At 39.1% G+C, this 25191-nt stretch overlaps 1 protein-coding gene across 11 annotated transcripts in view; it reads right to left on the bottom strand.

Moving 5' to 3' along the window:
- Window positions 1-25191, bottom strand: part of ncam1a (neural cell adhesion molecule 1a) — a 259779-nt gene that overhangs the window by 56064 nt on the left and 178524 nt on the right. For 7 of the 11 annotated variants that reach the window (XM_030747101.1, XM_030747104.1, XM_030747103.1 and 4 more), the window contains exons 3-11: window positions 22823-23032; window positions 22089-22232; window positions 18494-18631; window positions 17612-17729; window positions 14790-14950; window positions 13962-14104; window positions 10230-10259; window positions 5637-5787; window positions 407-591 (exon numbers count right to left, since the gene is read on the bottom strand). In XM_030747101.1, the coding sequence (XP_030602961.1) occupies window positions 407-591; window positions 5637-5787; window positions 10230-10259; window positions 13962-14104; window positions 14790-14950; window positions 17612-17729; window positions 18494-18631; window positions 22089-22232; window positions 22823-23032 (1280 nt within the window). The remainder of the gene's footprint in view (window positions 1-406; window positions 592-5636; window positions 5788-10229; window positions 10260-13961; window positions 14105-14789; window positions 14951-17611; window positions 17730-18493; window positions 18632-22088; window positions 22233-22822; window positions 23033-25191) is intronic. The other 4 variants (XM_030747102.1, XM_030747111.1, XM_030747110.1 and 1 more) reach the window with 1 other exon arrangement.

Genomic DNA, 25191 nt, shown 5'->3' with positions numbered 1-25191 from the left:
TTTTAATGTAATCACTCAGGAATGAGTGGTTTATATTAAACTTTGAAAATTAATTCTTGTGTAACAAACAGCAAGTCTTTTGTGAGTTACCACTCTATTGTTTGATTTTTGGCAATTTTTTTTATACTTTATTCTTAGGCAGTTCCAATTCACAAAAGGAAGAAAAAAAATCATTGAAAAACATTTGTTTGGGAATCAGCATGTGAAACTGTCAAAAAAATTAAACAAAATCTGTTTCTAATGGCTTCTAATGGCTCGATGAGTATCTGTGCAGTAACTGTGGCTGCTACTGATGCAAAATCTGATAACACTGTAAATATTCGGCCAAAATCCAAAGTCTCTTTGGGCGTTTTTCTGCCTTTGTATGCCAGGAGAACTCAGCATGAAGATGACGGATGCAACGCACCTCAAGGTAGCTGACGGATGGTGTGTTATAGATCTTCATATTAGTGGTGTTGGCAGCGGGCAGCTGGAGGCCGTCTCTAAACCAAACCACTGAGGCTCCGGGATGAGCCTCCACCTCACAACTGATGTTGGCCGGGTTTCCCTCCCATGTGTATACTGTCACCACACCCAGGATCTTTGGAGTATCTGAAGAAACAGACAGGGGGAGTGAGGCTGCTTGGAACAAATACAATAATTGTCAAAGGCTTTAGATAACACCCATTTTCTTTGAAGTTTACTGAAATTACACAGTGAGAATAACCTGAGTCTGACACGTTAAAGCAAGCAATATGCATGTACACAGGCAGTGTTGGAAAAAAATAAACCTCTCTCTCTCTTTATATATAACAGTAACATTCACTTATACAATGGTCTAAAGTGAATCCAACAGGACTTTTTCTTACACAGAAAAGTGAATTTTAAAGTCTAGTAGTATAATAATAAAAACTGTCAAAGCTCTGTTGAAAAGTAAAGGATAGAACGATATCAGTCAGTTGGACATGGCCATTATATCTTGTCCTTTCTTCCCTGAAGCTCTCCTCCATATTTCTAGCAGTTTTAATCAAGGCTACCGGTAAGAATACTTCATTTAGAATTCATGCTAGCAGAAAAAAAAAAAAAAACTTGGCAAGGAAAAGAAAGCACTCATGGCAACGATGACAAAAGCTGTAATTTAACAGAATGGTACACAAATGCTAAATGTATTCTAATGCTCTATTTGTGATCTATAAATTCAAGGCAAGGTCTTTAATGATGTGCTGGTTTTCTAAGATATTAAAATTCTTGAGAGAAACTGTGAATGTGTCTCAAATTAAAAAAACAAAAACATGCTAACTAATAACAGTGCTGCATAGTGTTGGCTGTTGTAGGAATTTCAGCTGGGTCATTTGGGTTTTAATGAACATCTGATAATTTTTTTTCTTTCATTGTTTTCATCTTTATATGATGCCTGGCTTACTGATGGGTTATGCAGTAGAAACCAAATAACAGCACTACCAAGTCCCATTTAGCAAGTTACTTTCACATGTTCACTCAATTTAACTGATATCATATAACCAAACTTTTAGACTGTGCCCTAATTTTTGACAGGAAAACTGAGAAGTATGAGGAAAGGTAATGTAAAGTTAATGAATTCTTTCCTTCATTGTTTCCTAACCTGCTCACACCACCGAGCATTGATTTTAAATTCAGTGAAGTATGCTTTGCTTCATGAGTGCCGTAAAATTCAGTGGCCCCTGACACTGCCAGGGCTTTACTTCTGACCCCAGATCCTTAAAAAATCTGCAGTGTGCTGCTGCAGGGATTGATGGACAAGGCTGAGTCAATAGATGCTCCATCTCCTGCAGCTCTGATTAGATTCTCACTCTTTCTGTCAATGCTGCTTTTGGGTCTCAATGACTCTATAGTGCCTGTGACCTGCCTGTTTGATTTCTGAAGCCTTCTAGCCTGGTCTAGTGAACATAGAAGGGATGTATTTGCCATATAGAGCTCATATACAGTCATATGAATGGGTGAGTGTGTCCAAACTTTTGTCTGGTACTCTAGATCATATAGACTGTATTGTGCTTGTATAGATCTCATAACATAAAGTACATACAAAAGCAATAGTCATGCAAAAGTGATGCTGTCATCACTTTTGACTATTGCTGTCATACAAAACCAATGACAGCAATAGTAATACTTACTAGACATAATATACACACAGCACTACCACTAGAAGGAATTTAGACAATCTCTTTTAGTACATTACTGAAGGAATAGTTCATTGTACAGTACATAAGATTTGAGGAAAAAATTCCCAAACATAGTTTTACCTTCACAGGCATTTCCTTCCCTGTTTAGTTTTGGGTAATTCATTTATAGTATGAACAGAAAAGGAGCAAGAGCAGGAACCATCATGGAAGGACAGCACAGCATGTACCACAGAGAGATAGAAGAAGGGACTGAAGGGATGAAAAATCCTACCAATGGCTGGACAAAGCTGGGCTGAAAGATAGCACAGAGGCACTAATCATGGCAGCACAGGAACAAACTCGAAGCAGAAGACTGACTGAGGCTGGGGTTTACCACACATAGCAAGACCTCAGGTGCAGGCTTTGCCCCTGAGACAATCCAGCACATAATAGCAAGGTGCAAAATGCTAACAGGCAAGGCATACATGGAACGCCATAACCAAGTGGCTGGTAGTATACAGGAACATCTGTGCCGTTTATGACCTGGAAGTCCCGAAGTCAAATGGGATACGCCCTCAAGGGTGGTTGATAAGGACTGAGCTAAGATACAGATGGACAAAGTGGTGATGGCTAACCAACCGACATCGTAGTGGTGGACAAGAAGAGGAAGAAAGCCGTAGTGATAGATGTTGCAACACCAAGCGGCAGTAACATCAAGAAGAAGGAACATGAGAAACTTGAGAAATACCAAGGGCTCAGACAAGAGCTACAGAGGATGTGGAAGGTGAAGGTAACAGTGGTCCCGTGGTAATTGGAACACTCGGGGCAGTGACCCCCAAACTGGGAGAATGGCTCCAACAGATTCCAGGAACGACATCCGAGATCTCTGTCCAGAATAGAGCAATGCTGGGAACAGCTAAGATACTGCGCAGGACCCTCAAGCTTCCAGGCCTCTGGTAGAGGACCCGAGCTTGGAGGACAAAGACCGCCCACAGGGCGAGTTTTTCCTTGTGCATTTTGAACCTGATATCCATTATTGTTCAAAAGGACTTCTAAATTGAATGACAAACTGGCCATTGTGGGGGTTATTCTTTAACAGAATTATAAGCACCTAACAATGTCTCTATGTGGCCTCAGTCCTAAAGTATTACTATGTTTGTTGATATTCATTTAATAACTGCAGAAAACCATGAGTTACATTTCTAACTCTACATCCAGCAGGACTGAGAAGAGTAGGTAACAAGTGACCAGCCTGCAGCTCAAACGGTGTTTTTGTTAGACATTCATGCTAAACAAACTTCAACCTCTGACAAAATGGAAGTCAAACAGAGAGGACATTAACGCTTTCCTATCAGTCCTTCAGGAGCAAACCTAGACATGCTCAGCCTAGCTAATGGGATCATGCTGTGAGGGAGATAGGAACTTCCATGCTTCGATAACGTCTTCATTGTGTGATTGGGTGAGCGGTGATAGAGGGGACAGTCAGTAAGAGCTGTGCTCACAACAAAGCACCTTTTCTTATCGATAATTGCTCAGCAACAGAAAATCAGCTACCTGATAATTTGATGATTATTCTAGCAAGCCCTTACACATCTCTATCAATGCTGAATTGTGATTATATCTCTATGCGAATTACAAGTGCACTGAGCGCAGGGCATATTAATCCAATTAAGCATTCATTGGCCCTATTTTCCTATCTCATTCTCTCTCTCTCTTTTTTTTTTATAATGAAATAACATTTGATAGCTGTCAAAATGAGATCAAGTACAATTTTGCTTCCATTATACACATCAGAGCATTAGTTTTGAGTTTGGTGCTGATGGAGGACAAACCCCTCACCAAGGAACATACACCATACTATCAGGGCGGTTTTTTATATATATATGTTGAAATTATAGTTCTCTTGGTATACCACCCTAAAGATCAAAAAGGCCAACAGTCTCGCACTGCTGACCCTTACTTGGAGTGTCACAGACTCTTACAGTTGACCAGTTGCAGAGGGTACAATTTAGACTTTACAGCGTTTCCTGCAAGCTTCAAAGAACAAGTCCAGTCCTGTAAAGACAGAGGTGAAAAATGCCCAATATTCAGGCCCAGAAAGAGCTTTATCTATCTTATCTATATTCCTAGCTGAAGCTACACTATGGAGTATATTCAAAGACAGCTGCTCAAAAACAAAGGGAGATTCAAAAGGCCACTGTGTACCCCTGAATGAATCTATTCACACAAACTGGTGTGTGCGTGACACAAATGGGCTACACCAGTGATTAAGACAATGAGAGCTGTGAGTTGATCTTAATTACCTGTAGCTGTTGTAACACATTTAAAAATGAAAAATTCAATGTTAGAAGAACGTTCTTCTAATTTACACATATAGCAGTTTTCTCATGTCTCAAACATTTAAATGATAAAGACTGATATATGAGCTATGTTTTGTGCTGTAAAAGTAATTTTTGAAAAAGTGCTTGGAGCTGGCATAAATTAGTAGGATGCAGATGGCATTTTAATTGATCTTGTTACTATCTATGATACTGGTTTTTGATACTGCCAACAACACCTTGGTAAAAAGCATGTTGAAGAGGCAATCAATAACTTGAAATAGTAATGAGGCAGTGTGACAAACCAAACACATTTTATGTAGTGTTTGCTACATCTGACAGCATGCATTGAGTCTAAATACTTTTCTGTCCCGTCTTTGGGAAACCAGCTCAAAGTTTTGGTGTCAAACACTGAGGCCTTCTGTCTAGAGACCCTTTTTTTTTTTTTGAATAAGCATTAAACATGCACATGAGGGGAAATATCTTGCAGAAGATGAGAAAAAGATTTCCACATGCAAGGAAGCCACAAGGCAGATTGCGGTTTAAATCGATGTCACGAGTATCAAGTTATTCTTGACTGGAAAGACATGCTCTCTTGCTCTCACTGTTAAATTGCCAGTGCTATAGATTTCCTTGCCTACAGCTAAAACCATCAGCCAAAGAACAAAACCCAAGAAAATTCTCTAGGTGCTGTCAAAAACCATTTTTGGAAACAGAAAAAAAAAAGAACACTGCTTGAGCACAGACACACATGTTGAGATAACATCTGGGCTCCATATATGGAAAGGAGAAATGAATTACTGCAGGAACAAACTGACCTTCACTGCCTGATAAATCAGCATACTGCATCACAGTTAACAGAACTTCACAATTTAACAATAGTAACTAATAACAGTTTCACCATGCTCTTTGAAGGCTGTTTTTCTTTTTTTGGCTGATGCAACAACTTACAGAGTTGTACAGAGTTTTCCTGGAAAAGATTTCTTTCATACAGCACTCATATTCTGTTTTCAACAGACTAAAATAAAATGTTAAAATGATGACATTTTATTAAGCAGATGTCACCAGCAGCGGCAGCTCTTATCAATTTTATATTTGTTCATATATTCATATTTTATATTTGTGCAAATGTGAGATTATCTCTGTTGACAGCACAGATAATCCGGTGTCGTGTGCGTGCAGGCAGAGTTTTGTGACTTACAGCGGACTTCCAGGTACATGTGCTGGGTGTCCTGGCCGATGGAGTTGCTGGCAGTGCAGAGGTACTGTCCGGCATACGTGAACTGGACATTTTTCAAGGTGAGGGAGGACACCCGTGCATGACTGCGTACCACCACATTTCTATCAAGGCTCTATAGAGATGAAGAGAAAGAAAGTATTCTCACTCATAAAGCAGGTAGTTTTATGAAAAAGAGGCAAAAGGGTGAGTCTATATTTGCTCTTTTGCCAATGCAAACAGGATAAAAAAACAGAAGATGAAGTGGGAACTATAAAAACAAACCAGCAGGATGGAGACAACGTAAAGACAAGTGCAATGAACTCTTTTGGGAGAGAATTTAGTATTTGTTGGATGTTCTTTGCTTATAAGTCTGAAATTATTGTGCCTTACTCCGAGTGAGCTCTGAACAGCTACACAACTGACACCAAAAGTGGCCCAATGACCTCAGTCACTTTTTTAATAAATGCATTGGACCCAACTTGACCGTTGCTGTGCATGTAACTTAATACAAATATAAGGCCAATGGAGAGAATGCTTTATGTTCTGCACCATTTTGTGAAGACGAAAAGTGTATTTTCTGCAAGTTTTAAAATCACAAGGCGAAAGTCAGCAGGTGGAAAACAAAAAAAGACAGCAGTAATAAAGAGGCGCCCTATGAAATGATTAATAAAGTTGCAATAACTATAAAACCCATGGCTGTTAAAAAAACTGTCACAGTTTATCTTCCCTCTGGGGGACACGGCTGACACAAATACAAGATATACATTTTTGGTGCCATAGACTCCTCTTAATATTTTAGCCGTTCGAGAGGCTCAAGTGTACAAACTTACATGGTTTGTAGTATTTAGTTATATTTGTTGTGTAAGTATTATGTCACAAATTGTTTTTCTTTACAGAGCAGTGTGACGCAGATGTGGCAGAAATATTTCTGCTGTTTACTGAAGATCCGAGGGAGTGTCCTGGAACATTTTGAAAGGGCAGCATTAATCTTGTCTTACTGCAGTAACGAAGGAAAGAGCTGCACCGGGTACACTGCTAGAATATAAACAGGAAAAAGGTTAATAGAGAATAATGCTTTAATAATACAGCACAGGTAGAAGTGAGAAGGCAGACCTTTGAACGGGATTCATTCATTAATCAAATCACTTTAATTATGCAAATGAATTATGATGTAGACTTGTAAGAAAAGGTATGGGCATGACTTTTCAGCATCCTTTGTTGCGTATTCACTGCTGATTTAATTTGCAGAGCAAATCTTTATACATGTGTTTTGCTTGTCGTACATTCTGTACAGTAAGTGTTATTAAGAGAGGTAGACTGTCAGACATAATATGCACAGGCTGTGTCTGTATATTTATTACTGTAGATGTAGATCTGCTATTCTCAGCAATCACGGTGCAAGAGCCATTTATACTTTGTGGCTAGCGCCTTTACAATGCCTAAAAGACCAGCTTAATAAAATGATGTTAATGCTGTATTAATAACTCCTTTGAAAAAGGAGGAGGTTTAGACAGATAAAAGTGGAACTTTTCTTTTTAACACAGAGGTTCGCCAACAGTTTAAAAAAATGAACTCTACTATATCAAGAATTCAGCTCATGATTAACCGTCTCCCAATTTGGTAGCAGGATCCTTTAGCAGAATATAGCACATGAAGATGTATTTTTTCAGAGAACACCTCAAGGACGGGCTGAACCTGTGCCTCCTCCATAAATTAAACTTTGAAACTATTGGGAGTGGTCCTTGTCCACTTTAAACTCTAGAATGCTGACTCGGGACACCCCGATGGCCGAGGGGTTTAAAGCACAGGACATGAATATACAAAGCAGCATTCTTAATTTTAATCCAGCCTGGGGACTTGTGCTACAGATCATTCCCTCATCTATTTCTGTCCTCAGTTCCTTCCGTTTCTCCACTGTCAGATCTTTAATCAAGGAAAAATATAACAAAAATGTCTACTTGATGTTCTCAAACCCTCCAAAGCGTTAAGGTGGGACAAAGCTTAGGATTTAAGACAGGTAACTGAAGACCACAGTTAAAAAAAGGCAAACAGAAAATAGATTCCATTTAACTGCAATTGTCTTTACTTAACAGACACCGAGTCGCTAAGAAGAAAACTAGCAGTCAACATGGTCAACATGGAAACTCAGTCAGCAGGCAGGTTATCATAATCAGACTCTCATCTGGTTCAAGTGTCAGACTGTCTCCTAAAGTGCACTTCTTAATGACATTAAGACAGAGTAAAAAGGCTTTGCTGTTGTCTTTTAGCATAATTTCACCTCTCATGTTGGATTGTGTACTATGACTAATTGTTTAATGACTGCTTTTTACAGTTGCTGATTAACACCTGTCAGCTCAGTTCAGCTAACATCCAATGGACACGAGGCCAAAGCCTGAAGATTTGCTTGATCCATTTTGTGCTGTTGGAAATACATTCACTGACAGCTGACAAGAAAATATTTAATGGGGTCTTTTGCTTATGTCCAACTCCATGGTTTTATTCTTGGACTCTACTGGAGTAGTTTTGCATGATTCACAGTTCAACGTAATCTTTTTTTTTTTTTTGGCCTTTCACGGCTTTATTTGATAGCTGCAGTGTAGAGAGACAGGAAATCGGGAGGAGAGACACAGGGGGGAAATGGCAACAGGCCAGGATTCGAACCTGAGCCACCCACGCCGCCGCACGGTATATGTATATGGTCAGCGGCAACCCCTCAGTTCATCCTCTGTGTGAAGCAAGTTACTGTAGAGCCCTTCCTCCTCCCTTTAAGTCACCTTTCTTCTTACTGGCTGCCCCTTGCAAGCAAAAAGTTTGACCGACAGGTGGGTGGGACCGACAGAGCTGTGTGCCTGAGAGGATCCTGTTAGAGATATCCAGTCTCACTGACATAATACACAGCCAAAAGTGGGGGAGAAAAAGTAACCCTTAGTTAAACCAACTAGTTAAACAATTTCGGGTAGTCTGCCGCCTCACCTCGTTTCATATTAACAGTATGACAGTATGGAAAAGCTCAATAAGTCCCGTTTATAACATGATTACTCTATGGCCTTACGATTCCACCAAAACAATGTCTGATGAGCTACATCAAGTTCACCATGTAATAAAATCACCAAGTGATACAAGTAATGTATTCATTAAACTTCTTCAATATACTGCACAGTCAACTGTGTCAAGCTGGGAGAGTTCTGTAGTGATCATTGCATTCGATTGTACTCAAAGAGGTAAATGTGGAAGAACTTCAGCTACAAAATAAAAACACAGGCTGCAGCAGTGGATCCATAAATCACACAACTTGAAACCCAGTCAACTTCCCAACAAGGTGACATGATAATTGTCACATGCTGGGATAACACTATGTTAAACAGACATGTGTAATTTGATCATTTAAATATCCTTCACAACATTATACCAGCAGGAAATCAATGTATTTATTAAAGAAAGTTATTAAAGCCAGTTAGAACAAACCTGTCAGAATTCTGAATCTGTGTGTTATAAACACTTAATATGACAATTAATTCCTTTAGTTTGGTTGCTTGTCACATAGGTGTGGCACTGGTGACTGAAGTGAGCTGATTATATTGTGTCAGTTCGATCCAAAGGCAGCAACTGTTTTTGCAGCGGGCCAAGAGTGTGCATGTTTTCTTTTCTGTCAAAAACCAGAACAGGAGTGTGAGAAGTGTTTTTTTTTTTTTTTTTAATTTAAACACACATAAATTTACCCCTTAAAAATACCTGTTAATGCCATTAGAGCTCTACCTAAGTCACTGTGAGACTTTAAAAGAGCACACCACAAACAGAATTCAACCTTCTTTCTATTAAAGGTTGAAAACAGACATTTTGGAAAGATCTCCCAAAACCTGGACAAACAAAATCAAAACTCTCTACTTGGCTACATATGACCAGGAGCAAGAAAGACCTTTTTTTTTGTTTGTTTTTGTCATTTGGTTGAACTGACAGTGAGACCACAATACAAATGAGGCCCCAGGAGGCTGAATAAGGGAGCCGCTATAGCGTACGGTTAAAGCGAAAACATGCAGGCCCCTGGCCCATGACAGGAGGCTACCCCATTAAAATCCATTCTGTTATTTACTAGAAATTGGTGAGTTAGACGTATAGGTTGCTCACAGCAGAGCAGACAGTGTTTTTTTCTGTTTTTTGTGGAGCTGCTGATCAATTAACAATGGAGGATTTTTTTAACCTGTGCCATGCAAAGTCTGAGAATTTACCACATTATGCAGCAGGAAATAAGAGCATGGCCAAAGAATGGAACTACTTAGTCCACACTGAGACGCCTGCGTCTCACATTGAAATTTGTTGACATAAAATAAACAGGGCTAAGCTAATCGAGCAAGTCTAAATGCATACTGGAACTAAATGTATTAAATGAACTGTACTATGTGGCTATTAGTCTACACATTAAGTGCACAACTAAATAATGTGTTGCATATTAAATGTGGGCTAAGTGATAACACTTCTGCTCTGCAAAGAAGAAAAAAAAAGGGGGGGGGGTGTACTCTATGGTGTAAGTCTGGGCTAGTACAACTAGAATCAGGCTACGGTATTTAGTAGCCATACCTCATATTTGTCTGGTCGAGTCCAAGAAGCCTAGAGAGGACAGAAGCAAAGACAAACAGCCACACAGTGGAGCAAAGTGAGCTTTTAAAAATGATCCATGCAGACTGGATTTACCTGCAGCTAATGTTTGCATCTTTGAAATACCATACCATGATTTTCTTTTAGCCTGTTAAAGCAAATAATGCATAAAATAAATGGTACTGTTCTGGTTTTGTTTATGAGAACTATGTTTATTTTCAGATTGGATGCAAATGAATCGTTTCATATAAAGCTTTATTTATTACAATTATGATTAATGATGTCATAAATATATTATTTCTCTCTGTTTAAGTATTAAAAGGAGCAAAAACTAACTCAAAAACCTGGCATTATCTAGTTCAAGGTTTCTTTAGTGTGAAAATGGCTGCTATGATGAGGGTCAGGGTTTCTAACTTGGCAGTTCAGCCATAAACAGAACTGGTCAAAATACCCGAGCACACTTTTCCTGTAGCTGTACGGGGCCTTTTCAGTCACTTATTAATTACTGAACTCTAATAAGAGAATTTGGAGGCACACTAAGGAAACTAATTACACAAGAATCACTACCGGCACCTAGGGACTTTGTTTTCCTAATCAGCACATTTTGCCATCATGGTTTATGTATTTTGATTAACTCATTCATTTAAGTACAGAACACTGACTTCCACCACTTATCCTCCATTAAGATCAACTACATACAGGTTCTTATCATGTGGTGTACATGTCCATACCACAAAGCCCCTCAGCAGTACACTGAAATTATGTCTTGATATATCACACAATGATTCCATTAGCTGCATTTTTTTTCAAGTCAGTAATATTCAAAAGAAGCAGCAGAAGCCAGTAAAATTACTGTTCTGTCATTGAACATCATTACAAATATGTCTGCGCTCTTTAGCCTGGCTGGTATGATGTAGAAGTAGAACATGAATGGAAGACAGAGCATGGCAAACAGGAAGGTGATGATGAATGAAGACCCAGTGAAAATTAGTGACAGCTATTACCAAATGATCAGCGGGATTTTCTGAGTACAGCAACATTAAATCAAAATGTATCTGACAGTGATAGATAGGAAGGAGAGGGACGATGACAGGCCGCGAATGGAAGACGCTCAGTGACAACTGTGAATATGACATGCAAGTCCTGTCTTGCAGGTGGAAGATTACATTCAGAAACTTGCAATACAGTCACGGATGCCTCCACTGATTGGCAGTGATAAATTGCACAGTTAATAGGAAAATATGAGAATATTTTAAGTGACTCAAATGTGCAAACTGATCATTTTCCAGCACAGCTGGAGTATTGGATGGATAATTTACAAATCTCTGCCATTAAGTCTAAAAGCAAATCCATTTCAGTTTAAGAACAACTCATCAAGATCTGTGCACTACAAAACCCCCAAAAAGAATACATTCTTTTTTACTACACTGTGCACAAACAATATAAAACAGCCTTGTGTTTATTTAAAATCATCCCACTGAGGTAAATACTGTTGCCACGTTTAGTGCACAGTCCCCAGCTCTTGTTGTATTTGCTCCAATTAGCTTATTTAAGACTTCAGCAATTTTAGGTGTTTAGCTGTATTTACAATTACTATTATAGAGAATATTAACACTATTACTACCAGAGATGTTAGCGAATGCCATTACCATGGTCTTTTTAGTTTTATATTATTACACCAAAAAAATCAATAGTTAATTTCACAGAGATATATTTAACGTGAAAATGATCTACATGGCAGCTTTGATACATAATTCATCACAATGCACCAACTGACAGAGCACGTTAGATAAAGTAGGCCAGCATGGCCCAAAATACTGTGCAGCTGACTCTCTTATGCCCAGCGGGAAATAGCAGGACAGGTGCTTCCACCGAATTTACAGTGTGGAGCTCCGAGAATAGCGCCTCTATTGTTGTTACACACCTGTGTCATTCGAAGCGCTTGCAAAACAACTGTGTCTGATACAGCAGTGCAACAATCTGAGTTCCCAAAGACTGTTTTTATATGGACAGAATCACTGTGTGGGAACATATTTCACAGCAGTTACTAAAAAAAAAAAGCAACAAAACAAAGCAAAAATGGACTCAGCAATTTCATGCAATGCTAAATGCTTCTGGTAGTGACAAGGTAGAGCTTATGTTATGCCTAATTAAATGCCAGCATACTGTTGGCAGGAAGAGAAAGATATACAAGTTGCATGCCAAATCATCACGTTTTTGTTGTTCTACAGCAAATGTCCTCAGGGCAGCAACCAGTCCATAACCCAGCTGTATCAGGAAAATACGCAGTATCTAACTTTCAGTGCTTTTAGAAGTAATATACACATGTAGCAGTATGTAACACTAGCTGAATCACAAACCAATGCATGAAATGTCTTTCCTGGATCCGAAAACCTGGTAGAGGCAGCAAGGTAATTATCTTAATACTGTTTACTGCATTCACAGAAAATTACCCCTCTGAAGTGACTAATCTGTTTGCTGCTAGCACAATGTGCATTGTCAGAATAGACCGTTAAGATGGATTTTTCAAAATTATACAATTTTAATGAGCTGATAAGAGCATAACAATAGACTTTGGATGAGACTCTCTCACCAGGCTGGCAACTGCCAGAACGCCGTGACCACTGTAATGGAGAAAATAAGGAAAGGAATGGTGTTCATGGCTTACACGTCTTAAGAAGCCTTTTACCATGTCCTATAAGCAAAGCTTTAATCCAGCGTTATCTCCAGCGCTCCTGAAGGACACGGAGAGAAGAACTAGGATATACGCCAAGGCATGACAAAGATGCATAACCCTTATGTGGCTGCTTTACTCATATCATGTTCATCCTGGGAAAAAAAAGTGCCCACTCATTCCCAAAGTGGATTATCACAGCAGTGTGCCAGAGGAGCATAGCTGGGATCAAAACAATCTGATTCATAGTAATAATTAAGCTAATACCAATGAAATCATTTTCACTTTTGTTTGGGTTTTTGCTCTCGTTTAATTTCCTTCAAATTTACTTTTCATACTGAATTCACAAAAACATTTCCATTAAAAACTAATGAATAAAAGACAGCTCTGTTCACAGAGCTAACGACGGCAGCGTCCAAACTTCAGTGTGCAAAGTTCAAACTCAAGTAACGATGAAGGATTTAATAAGCACTTCTGGCTGCGTTCCCAACACGTGCGTTGGGTTGAATGGCCATCTGATTAGTTATTAATGATATGAGATGGAATGTGATGGCAGTAAAAAAAATAACTGATGGGATTCCAAGACCTAATTAAAACATGAAAGTCGGTGAATGGGTGACAAAAATCCTCAAATATGTCCACGTAAATATTTATACACTGAAATTGAAGTCATGTCTTTTTTTTTTCCGAGTTACGTGACAATTTATAAGAACTGTTTCTGATAACAGCTGTTTGGCACACATTGTCTGGAACCATGTGGATTCTCCGCATTCTAGTTTTCAACCAGCTGATCTTTTCTGAATGATATTCAGAATGACTGGTTTTTATTTACTGTTAGCATTTTGTTATTAAAATGCAGATGTGTACTGTAAAAAGAAAAATATTTGCACAGAATGACTTTTGGCAAATACCTCAAATATCTGCAATATTGTTTTTTTTACCTATCTACGGTGCCCCTTTTCTCAAAAATGTCTATTATCTTTAAAAAAAAAACAAAAAAAAAAAAGGGTCTTTATGACATTACCACACTAGAATTGTACCTGTTCTCCTTCTGTGAAAACCTTGTTCCCAAAACTCCAGGATATGGTGGGTGTGGGGTCACCTGAAGCCTCACATGTCAGGGTGACTTGTTCATCAAACTCCGAAGCAGTTTGGTTACTCAGGTAGGTAATGCTGGGTTGTACTAGAAAGAGGACAGAGCGCGTTATTAGTATTGGTTTCTAGACACAGATCAGGATACCTCAAAAATGCTGCTTTGGTTTAATGCTCCTCATTCAACACCCTCCTTCTTTATTTTTTAAAACATCTAATAGATGCTTGACATTTATTAACAGTTATGGGCGCTAATCTTTCTGCTCCCTTTTTTCTATTGACTGGGTTTCATAGTAGAGGCTGAAAAATTCTGATGTTCAGCTGATCACAAACTCATCAGTGGCCCATGAGTGTATGTAGTCAAACGATTATGTCATTGTGAACGGCACATTTGACACAGTCATTTGATCCATCGCTGATCTGATAAAGATATTTTGGTATCACTGTGGCAAGAAATACAGACGTGCTTCATTAGGGTTGTGGTTTCATACCCCACTGACTTATAACAGTGCCACAAGCACACGATTACATAATTTCCTCATGAAGAGAAACTCTAGTGTGGGGTGCTAAATTAGTCTTCAACAGTAGATGCTGTATGTTTCACACTGTGCACCCCTGCGCCCAGCCACTGGAAAAGCTGTATTAGAGTGTACAGCTAATGCCACTAAGTACAACAACAACAACAACAACAACAACAAAAGTCAGAGGTAGTAAAAAAACAGCCACAGTGTTCTTTATGCATAACTAATCATAAGCAAATGCAGTTATTTTCTTACCAAACACATTCAGGCTGACTTCCTCAGTTTTCTCTCCTGCCTTGTTCTTGGCGATGCAAGTGTAATCTCCTTCGTCCACTTTGGTGACATGTTTGATTACCAATTCTGAACCATCCTCATTGAGGCTGTACTTATCACCCGTTTCAAGGACAACATTGTTACTGTAGCGAGGGGAAAAAGAAGAAAAGACAAGTGTCCAGGTGATGTGCATTTACTCGAGGAGCCTACAAATAAGTTTCTGAACTCACTGACAAAGAACAGTTGGGGTTTTATCTACTGAAGTAAGCAGCCCGCAGACAACAAAGGCTGGAAGACCAAAAATGCTGTACTGCACTGAATACTTCTAAGTACACCTCCAACATTTCCACACATTCTGTTAGCGTTTGTTCCCTTTCAGCCTTGTTTTTAAGAAGGTCATACACCAATTGTATGATGATGCATGTTTCTTTTAGATTTCAGAAAAACACTCGGTTACTCTTGGGAGCCAAACTTTCACTCGAGGTTAGAATCTTTCTTTATAGTAAATTAAGTGTTTGCAGACCTGGAGCAGCAGCATTCCTCCAGCAGCCAGACAGTGAATGACAGCCCTGTCAGCAAGTAGAACAAATAGAGCCTTACCCCTATGTTTTTCCAGTGCCTCACACATCTATCCTCCAACCAACCTTCCTGTCCATCTTAACCCTCTTCTGGCCAGGACCTGCATCTTCCTCAGTGTCAAAAACCACACCACTCATTAGCTTTGCCGCATGCCAGACAGCTGTGAACAGGATTCACTCATCTTATTTCCTCACATGGCTCCAATAATGCTTTGTCTAAAGGTTCCCCCTCACAGCAGTGTTGCTGCTGGATGGAGACATGAATGATGCACCAAGAATATTAACATGCACTAAGCAAACAGCTGCATGAGAAAGCACGCTCAGGCTGACATCCTCAGTTTTCTCTCCATGAAAAAGTAAATTTGCACAACTCGGTGGTCGCAAAGCATCTCACATCCAGAATGAATAAAGTTACTATTCCAGCTGATAGCAGATGTATTAGGTTTGTGTTTAAAATCATTAATCATTAAGTTAGCTGCAAAGATTTTTCTATGTAAACCAGTTCTTTAATCGCCAGCACTTAATGAAACACAAACCAGGTGATCACTACAATTGGTGGTATTTTCTGTATTCGCTGTAGGTTTTATTCTGCTTGTTGACCTATGTAGTAGTTTAGTCTCATAATCCCTATAAATATATTTTAACAAGTTTAATGTAAAAACTGGCTTTAATAAAGGGCATAAAAGAGATTCAGTATCTTTTCACACGCTGTGCAAATCAAAACTGAATTTTAAACGGCCTACACTGAGTGAAAACCCAGATGTAATTACACAGTTTCTCTCACACAACAATCTATAGTCAGCATTAATTCCATATTTACAGCTATTTTACAAAAGTGACACTCCGAAATGTGCCGCGCGTAAGTGAAAGGCGGTACGAACACAAGAACAAAGAGGACTGACAGGGCTGCCAAATTGTTTGTTTAATGTAGCGATCACCAGCAAGATTATCTTAGATTTGTTCATAAAGCTCAATTTAGAAAGAGACACATAAGCTACAAGTGGCGCTAAAGCTGAAACATGCAATTTGCACCTCCAGTTGTACTGAAGTGTCCTTTTATGAGGCTTCACTGGAGCTAAACCTATTTAGCATAATTTTTTTAAGCAGAAAAATAATAAAATGCTTCTCTCCTTCTGCTACTTCAAAGAAAAGATGAGTTCGATTTAATGCAGCGTCACAAATCTGGCCTGACCACTATATGCAGCGATTTATTATTTCCTTATTATAAGTGTGTCCAGCAGCTGGAGAAATACGGCAGAGACAGTCTGACAGCTACCTTGTGATGTGTACCTGCACAGGTTTCTGATCCATTTGTAATTTGGGCTACAGAGTACATCCTGTTGCTAAAGGGTAGCCTTGCTCTTATAAAAGTGTCACTGTTAAATTGATGCTCCTTCTTGCTCCAAAGATAAGAAACAAACAAACCCCGCGGTCCTTTCTGATTAGGAATGTTTATAACTAGCTGAACTGACCTGTAAGTATAAATCGCAGCCGTTAAAGTAGCATAACAAATTCCTAATTCACACGGGATGAAGTTTCAGCAAGACAAATCTAATGTAGATGCAGATCTGTCCCCCCAACCCTTTATCTAGTAACAGGCAGAACATGTGACTCATTTACCCTTTTACCGTGAACGTTATTACACAGATTTCGATCATTAAGGTAAAAAGCCATCAGAATATCTCTCCGTATCATTCTGTCATAAATGGACTGCTGAAATGAGAAAGCAAAAGGTAACGGTATATAAATCTCCCGCTCCTTAATGAATACTAATGAGTGTGAGTTATACGGAGTTTCCATTGAAAACCTGGAATTAATAAAAGCCCTCTATGTGCTTTAAGTACTAGTACACTGTATAGTGCATAGTTTGTCTTCCGCTGCTCTACCGCACATATCATTCATCTCAGCTTAATCTTATCAGGCTGCTTTTACCTGCTTGGCAGATTGCCTGTGGGGGGATTTCATGTTCAGATCTTTTGTGTTGCTTTCAGTATTTCTTTTTGGTTTAGTTCGTCTTTGAAGTTTTGGACATGGAGAGGTTTACAAAGCACGGAGCATAGCATTTCCTAATTCATAATTATTCATATGATTATTCCAACTATAACTCGCTTATTTCGAGGTCAAGAACGGGAGGAGATGCTTCACTTTATCGGAAGCTCGGAGCTTCTCCTGGGGTAACTCTGAACCCTCATCACAACAGACACATAAAAACAATGACTGACGTACTATGCCCAGGTAACGGTGGGCTCCGGGAAACCATCCGCATCACAAGCCAGTAAAGCAGAACTACCAATGTCTGCTGTAGAGTTGACTTCTGGCTGCCTGGCACGAATGGTGGGAAGCACTGAAAAAGAATAATAATAGAATAATATGTATGAAAAAGATACAAGATTAATCTGAATTTCACACAACAAAGGTGTATATCATATGTAAAGAGGTTTAATCTAGATATGTAGATTTAAATAACCAAACAATGAAAAAAGTTCAGAAAACAGTATACCAAAAAAAAAAAAAAAAATGAGACCTCTGATGTAACTTGTTTTAACCAACTACCTGTCCCACAAGGTGATATAAATGGGTGTAAAGTTTACCCAAAATGCACTTCATGTTTCCTCCAGTGAGTTCTCATAAAACAGATAAAAGGTTTTAAATTGTGACACTAGGAGTGGATGTGAACTTGATTTGGTTTGACTTTTCAGCCCTGAAATGCAGTTTAAGGGATATTTCCTGTATTTCTTCAGTTACTCGGAGGGCTCAGAGATGCTCAGTGAAAACTCAACTGTCACTGAAAATCTACAGAGTAGTTTGTAAGAACTGACATTTTCTCAAGAAACTTGCCCAAAACATGTTTTTATATTTTCCAAAAAAAAAAAAACTATTTTCTGAGAACCCCACGAATCATTCTGCTCTACAGTTGATTGAATATCTTTATCTGGCCCAGAAACTTGAAGAAGATGGACAAATGATCTGACTAACATCATTTGGTGCAACAAAAAAGGTTTAAGGTGTTGTAGAGCCATCAGGCTCATTACTGTGTCCTGATCTGTTAAATAAAAACAAATATTGATGTGCAGGCAGAGTGCAGAGGGTGGCAGATGCAGTGCTCACCGTTCACAATGACCTTCATCGTCCTGAAGTCGATCTCTCCCCTGGCCATGACACGAGCCTCACAAGTATATATGCCCTCATCTGTCTTCTTAATGCCGCGGATCTGCAGGTGGCCATTATCCATGATCTTGAATCGAACTAAAGCAAGAGGGAAAAAAAAGAAAGAATAAAGCTTATTGCATATACTCCAAGACTTTCAAAATTGTGATGATTGCACAGATTATACAAAACAGCGGGCCAAAAAACCCAAAAAAAGATGTTTTCATTAATTAACTGTGTGCATAAGTTTAATATTATTTAAGAAATAGAACATCTTACTTATAAAATCAGAACAGAGTGAACTGTATACTTAGGTTAAATACTCAGACAGGAAGCTGAGGCCAGATTAAGAAAATCATTCCTGGTAATCAAATTATTAGAAAAAACATCAAGAGAGCTGCGTGACACCCTGGCTACCGCAAACATATTTTATCAGCGTTTTAACCAAGTGCAGAGCCTGGCAGAGTGCTGCACCTCTAATTAAGCAATGCTCAGTAACAGAGTGAGCTGTCTTAAGAGACACATGGTGTTTTTTCTCACACGTTATTAAGAAAAAGTAGCCAGTATTTATCAAAATCCACAATTTAGACATTATATGCCCCGAGGAGTCATTAGAAAGCTATTTTCGGCTGCTCCCTTATTCACAAGTGATTGCCGGAAGCAATTTATTTCTCAAACAATTCCACCTCAGCTATGGTTACAGTATCACAGCACACCATCTACTGAAGAGAAATATGTCAATTTATGTAGTGCAAGAAAAAAAAAAAGAGAAACTTAAAATTGTGCTATATATTCCACTTTGCTCACATTTAGGTAGACATAATTCTTACTCTCATATCTTACTTATATTTCCCACATGTACTTATTAGTTACTTGACAGTCAAGAAAATCTTAGGATCGCCTAAAAAAATGATTCATTTGCTGCTACTTCTCCCATAAAAGTAATAATGAAGCACACAATAAACTGAAATGCTCAAAAGCATTAAAAGTTCAGTCTAAAAATCTAAGAGTTAAGAAGAGACAAACAGCTCGTACTCAGGTCAGCGTGACACATTTTAGAAGCAAAAGTTCCTGTTGGAATTTTTAACGCTGCAACATGCAGAATAGGGTTAGGTCAGCTACTGCTCTGAACAAAATTGCATAAGCAGTTTTTAGTTTTCAGTGTCGGTTACAATTAGTGGCTTTTCCAGTGAAAAACACATTCCTTGACAGGAATCCAAGAACAAAAGCAGGCTTTAGCACAACAGTGCGGTGACTCCAGGCTCTCCAGCGGTCACCGAGGGAGGGGTTGCTTTCAGGTTAAAATAGGCCCAGTTCAAGTGTGAAACAAAGCCCAGACTCCTGTTTCATGTCCAACACCCACACCAGATCCTAGTTTTTAACTGAACTTGCTAAGCCAAAGCTGGTTTGGACCAATTTTTGTCAATGCTCCTCCCAAGAAAGCAGCTACTGCCAGATTAAATGGTTACCAAATATTGTACATGAATTTAGGCCTTCCTCCTATTTTTGGGCAGAAGGGAACAAATGCTGAAAAGCTCATAATTTCATCATATACAGAAGACTGCTTAGATTCACAGCAGTTACATTTGATTAGATTTCTGGCCTCGAGTTATTGGCAAAATGTTTCACAATGTCCATATGAAACATGTCCATCCACTCCTGCAGCAGCACTTACTGTTTTATATGTTCTGTATGTGCACTCGGTTTCTCCACAGCTGAGCTAAATACCACAGATCTGCGCCACGCTTCACAGCGCCAAAGTGTGCTTTCTGGCAAAGCAGAAACGCTTCAGAACAATGGAGGAAGGGATTATAATACAATAATGGTTTGAGAACTTTTTATAGATTTTTGAATGTTTTTGTTTTCTTTTTGTTTTCTTTTTTTGTTTTTTTGCTGTTTGTGTGACACGACTCACTACGGGAACCATGGCAGCACATGAAAAATAGAACTCATTACCGCTTCGTTTCTATAAAGGAGCGAACAACATCCTTTCCAGATTTTCCTTTTGAGCATAAAGGCCCTGAGTTTTTGATATATTAATATAGCCTGTGGACAAGAAACACCTAACATGAAAATGCTCCCAAAATACATAATGTATTTTTTTAAACAGTTGGAGCTACAAAGTCTTGCTAAAATATATACTTATATGTAAAGATAATAATGGCATCCTAATAGCTGAGCAGTTAGGGTGCACATGGACACATTTGTTGCATGACTTTTACCAGAAAAACTTATTTCAGTCAATAGAAAATTATTATTCCATATGCTGTTAATTCTGCTCTATTCTGGGACCTCCTCACACTTTCACACACATACATGGAAACCATAAGGATGGTGTGTGATGATCCCTGGGAGCTGTTATGTTCCTTTATATTAATAAATGGCAGATTCTGCTGAGTTTCTGTTTTAGTGTACAAAGTTATTTTTGGGGGGTGTGGTGGTGGTGGTGGGGGGGGTGTCAAGGATCTCCTGCTTCCAGTTTTTCATTCCTGGTATTAATATCAGTTTGTATAGTATTTTTACATTTTAGCTTCCTGTCTTGAGTTTATTATTATGGTGGTTCTTAACTCCCCAGTGTTCTCCTGTAATGTGTTTACTGTTAGTTTTCCTGCCTCTGATTATTATGGTTGTTTCCCATTTTACTTTAATAGTTAATGTTCTCTGGTTTCTCATTTTGGTTTAGACTTCCTGTTTAGACTTTTGTTACCTTTTGGACTTTTTTATGAATTCATTAGCAGGAGATCTCTGTATCCTGCACTTTGGATCCCGAGTTCTACAGGAGGCACCAGGACAGCAGATTGGGACATGAAAAGTAATAATAAGATCCCACCATTGGAACAGAACAGGCATTAGAGACAACCGATATGACATGAAGAGCATGAGAAGGAGGCAGTGATTTACACACGAGAACAACAGGCAGACTGAAGCGATTCTGTCTGAGCTTGAATTCATTGCTTTCCTAAACTGATGCTTTGCTCAGTATTTATTAACTGAAAATGTAAAGTAACACTAAAATAACCTGCTACTAAACTAGCAAATCTGAGTAGTTATTGATTGTAATGAGTCTTTTTTTGTTAGCAACAGCTGTAGCACTCCTAGATTGCAGTGCAAGTTATTCTAGTCTTTTCCTGCCTTTCCTCCTTAAAATAAAACCTGCTCATTTTTTTCAGATTTTTTTCAGCTATAGTTCCTCCTTTATTTTATTTGGAGAAATTAAACTCCAGTGAGCCCTCAGACACATTTTCTAGTGACAATAACCACCTCTTGCTAGGCCCAAAAATACAATTTCCATGTTCACGCATCATCTATGAGGTCTAAAACTACTTTCCCACTGAAAATAGCTGGCTTTGTTCATAGATGATGGGCAGCAGGAGAAGGAGATGAGGAATAGTGTGGCAAATTGATTGGAAAGCATGAACTGGCAAACAGCACTGGCAGGGAGGTAAGGTGACTGCTCAGGGAGTTAAGAAGATGGAATGGAATGGCAGGTTGGAGGTGAGAAAGCAGTTAATCAGTGGGGCACATTTTTTTCTTTTCTAAATTTGTACTGACTCACCGTCTTTGGCAGCTTGGATCTTCAAGCCTTTCTGCTTCCAAATAATGGTGGGCGGTGGCGAACTGACAACATCGCAGACTATGTCAGCATCGTCACCCTCGGTGAACTCCTGCAGGCTGGGAGCATTCTTGAACGTGATCTTTTCTGTGGGGAAATTCATACATTACACACTTTTATAAATTTATTCACACTGAGACGGACATTTCCAAAGGTGAAACAATAAAAATCTTCAAAAGCTACAATTTATTCGTAGCAGACACTAAAAGTTTCTGTTACAGACTTTGTTGGTTTGCTTAATTTGAACTTTTGATTAATTAGGTCATTGTATGTACAAATAATCCCCCGTGAGCCAAAAACTAAACGCTCAGTATCCAGCATGTTATAGGGAGTGCAGTCCTTACTGTAGTCATCTCAGCCACACAGATCTGGCTGTGAGAACAGCAACCCCTCACACCTGCGGGCAGCCAGCTGGAAGAAAGCTGACTTAAAGAGATTGGTGCCTAAACTGTTCCTTTCAGAGAGTGGATAAACTGAGGGTCAATCTAAAATAAATAATTATTTTGAACTTAATGCAAAGCTACTCTATTTCAAGAAAAACAATATGGAGCAGGCCACTTTTAATAATGTAAATATTGTCCCTCTTTGAAAGGCATTAGTCAAAGAGAGCTCTCATGGTGGCTCGGTGACATCAGTGCATGCAGTAATGTTGAATTGCAATATGTAAAAACACTTACGGAAGATCTTTACTTGGACAGTGGCCTGGGCTTCCTTCTCCCCGTCCTTTGCCACGCACTTGTAGATGCCGGCGCTGTCCACGTTGGCGTGGTATATGGTGAGAGTCGACGTGGCCTCATCAGTGCGGCTCACAAAAATGTCTGGCCTGTTGGGAAGGATCTTGTCGCCATTGGGGGCGTACCAGTCGATGTCTTTAGCATCTCCTACCACTGAAAAACAGGAAATAAACAAAAAGGAAGGAAAGCAAGAACACTTTAATGAAGTCCACAGCTGGCTTGTAAATAGCTGTCACAGTATTTGGGATTGATGGTGAAATGTGCGGTTCTGTTTTGTACTTGTGTCACTTTGCATGAGCCTAGATATGCCTTTGCTAATTATGCGACTTCGACCCTCAACTTGTAGAGACTGTCATGGCCCTCTTACATCTCATCCCAGTAAGTCTGTGTGCCTTAATTTATATCTGCTTATTTTAAAAATATCAAATTCAGACATGAGCACTGTTAATATTTGATGATCACTGGAGTGAGTGAATTTTGGTGGTTCTAGCAGCGTGTGGATGAGTGTGTGTGTGTGGCCAAGGGAAGAAAAACACACATCACTGACAGCAGGTGAGAGGAAAAGTGCCAACACCGGCATTCATACTGTTCACATCTGTTCATATCAGAATAATGTATTTGTAGCTCCTTGTTTCCCTGATCTATGTCATTGCAAGACTTTCCTCTTACGATAAAGTTTGAGTAAAAATAAGCTCAAAGTGAAAGATGAATCATAATTTGAGCGGAAAATATCAAAATGTAAATTGGGAATTCTTGGTGTGAAGATAGCCTGGAATTCATATAAATATTACTGCAAAATCAAATTCTGTTTCCATTCTGTCAATGTTTGTTAATTCCAGAGCAGACTGAATATGCACAGCAAAACATAAAAAGAGAGGAATGAGTTATTTCTCTTTCCTCGGTAGGATTATTCGGTAGGAGGAAACTTCCACTAAAAGAAAAATCAAACAACTTTTCAATGTTACTCTTTTTTTTAAAAATATATAAAGATGAACACAAGCAGAGGCAGTTTTTGTTTCCCTGCAACATTTTAATGCTATCGCTTCCCTCAAGGAGCGCAAAGAGCTTTAAATGTATTTTGACACCCTTTTAAAAGGGATGAATTTGAGTTTGAAATAATGCAAAAATTTCTTTATAGACCAAAGAATAAAATCACTTAGTACTTAATGTCAAGGCTTTGTATGCCACACAGAGACACTGAGCTTTGCTTGTATATGGCTTCATTTTTCATTCTTCATTTAGAAATATTCAGCTAAAGGCAGTAAAACAAAAGGTCATTAGTGGGAGTGAAGTGGATGTTTTTTTCAATTTAATTACCTTTTAAAGGAAAGTTTTGCTCAAATTTCAGAAAAGAAAAAAACTTGAAACTTCATTGCATCTAGTGCTCTCCCACACTTACATGAAAAAGAAAGTTTTCACAAGACTCAACGCAATCCTGTGAAAAACACATTGTTAACCACAATACTCCCAGGAGCTGACACGCACAGCACGGTTCGATCACGCAGTGCTCAGAGAAACAGCAAAAACCCAAGAGCTACATCTCAGACTCTACAGGCCTCAGTTAGCATGTTAAATGTTAAAATTCAGGACAGTCCAATTAGAAAAAGACTGAACAAGAACGGTATGGCTTGCTTGGAACGGTTCTTTGGACAGACAAACCCAAAGTGGAGAAGTTTGGCACAGAGCCACGTTTGACCAAAACCAAACACAGCAGATCAGCACAAACACCTCGCACCAGCTGTGGAGGGGTGATGATCAGGGCTTGTTCTGCAGCCACAGGACCTGGGCAGCTTGCAGTCATTGAGTCAGCCATGAACTCTACTGTATACCAAAGTATTATAGAGTCAAATGTGAGGCCGTGTGTCTGACAGCTAAAGCTTGGCCTAAATTGGTCATGCAATGGCCCAGTCAAAGTCCTGGGGGTGGGGCTGGAGCATATTCCAGCTGCCCTAGGGCGAGCTTAAACCCAGGACCGTCAATGCTAACCACCATGCCACCCTATTTTCATATAAATTATTATTATAAAGATTCAAAGAAGACATGAGAAGTTATTTTGTATCATTGTGTCAGCTCTCATGGTCCCTCCCTCCCTCCCCTCAGTTTAGTGTTGCATCCTTATTGCATACATTAATCTCCTGTCACAAGTCTCCAGCTACAACCGCATCTTATTTTTGGGCTTCAAGAAAATATTACAGTGAATGAAACAGCAAACAACAAGGTTAAAACATGTCTTGAAACGTTTCATACTGGCTGACCCCCTCATATGTGCCACTGGCATGCTTTTTATTCAAGTCCCACTCATCTTTGTTTTA

Source organism: Archocentrus centrarchus, chromosome 14 (assembly GCF_007364275.1).
Source record: "Archocentrus centrarchus isolate MPI-CPG fArcCen1 chromosome 14, fArcCen1, whole genome shotgun sequence".
NCBI classification, from domain to species: Eukaryota; Metazoa; Chordata; class Actinopteri; order Cichliformes; family Cichlidae; genus Archocentrus; species Archocentrus centrarchus.
Note: the sequence above shows the minus strand (reverse complement) of the source record. Positions and strands in the feature narration are given on the sequence as shown.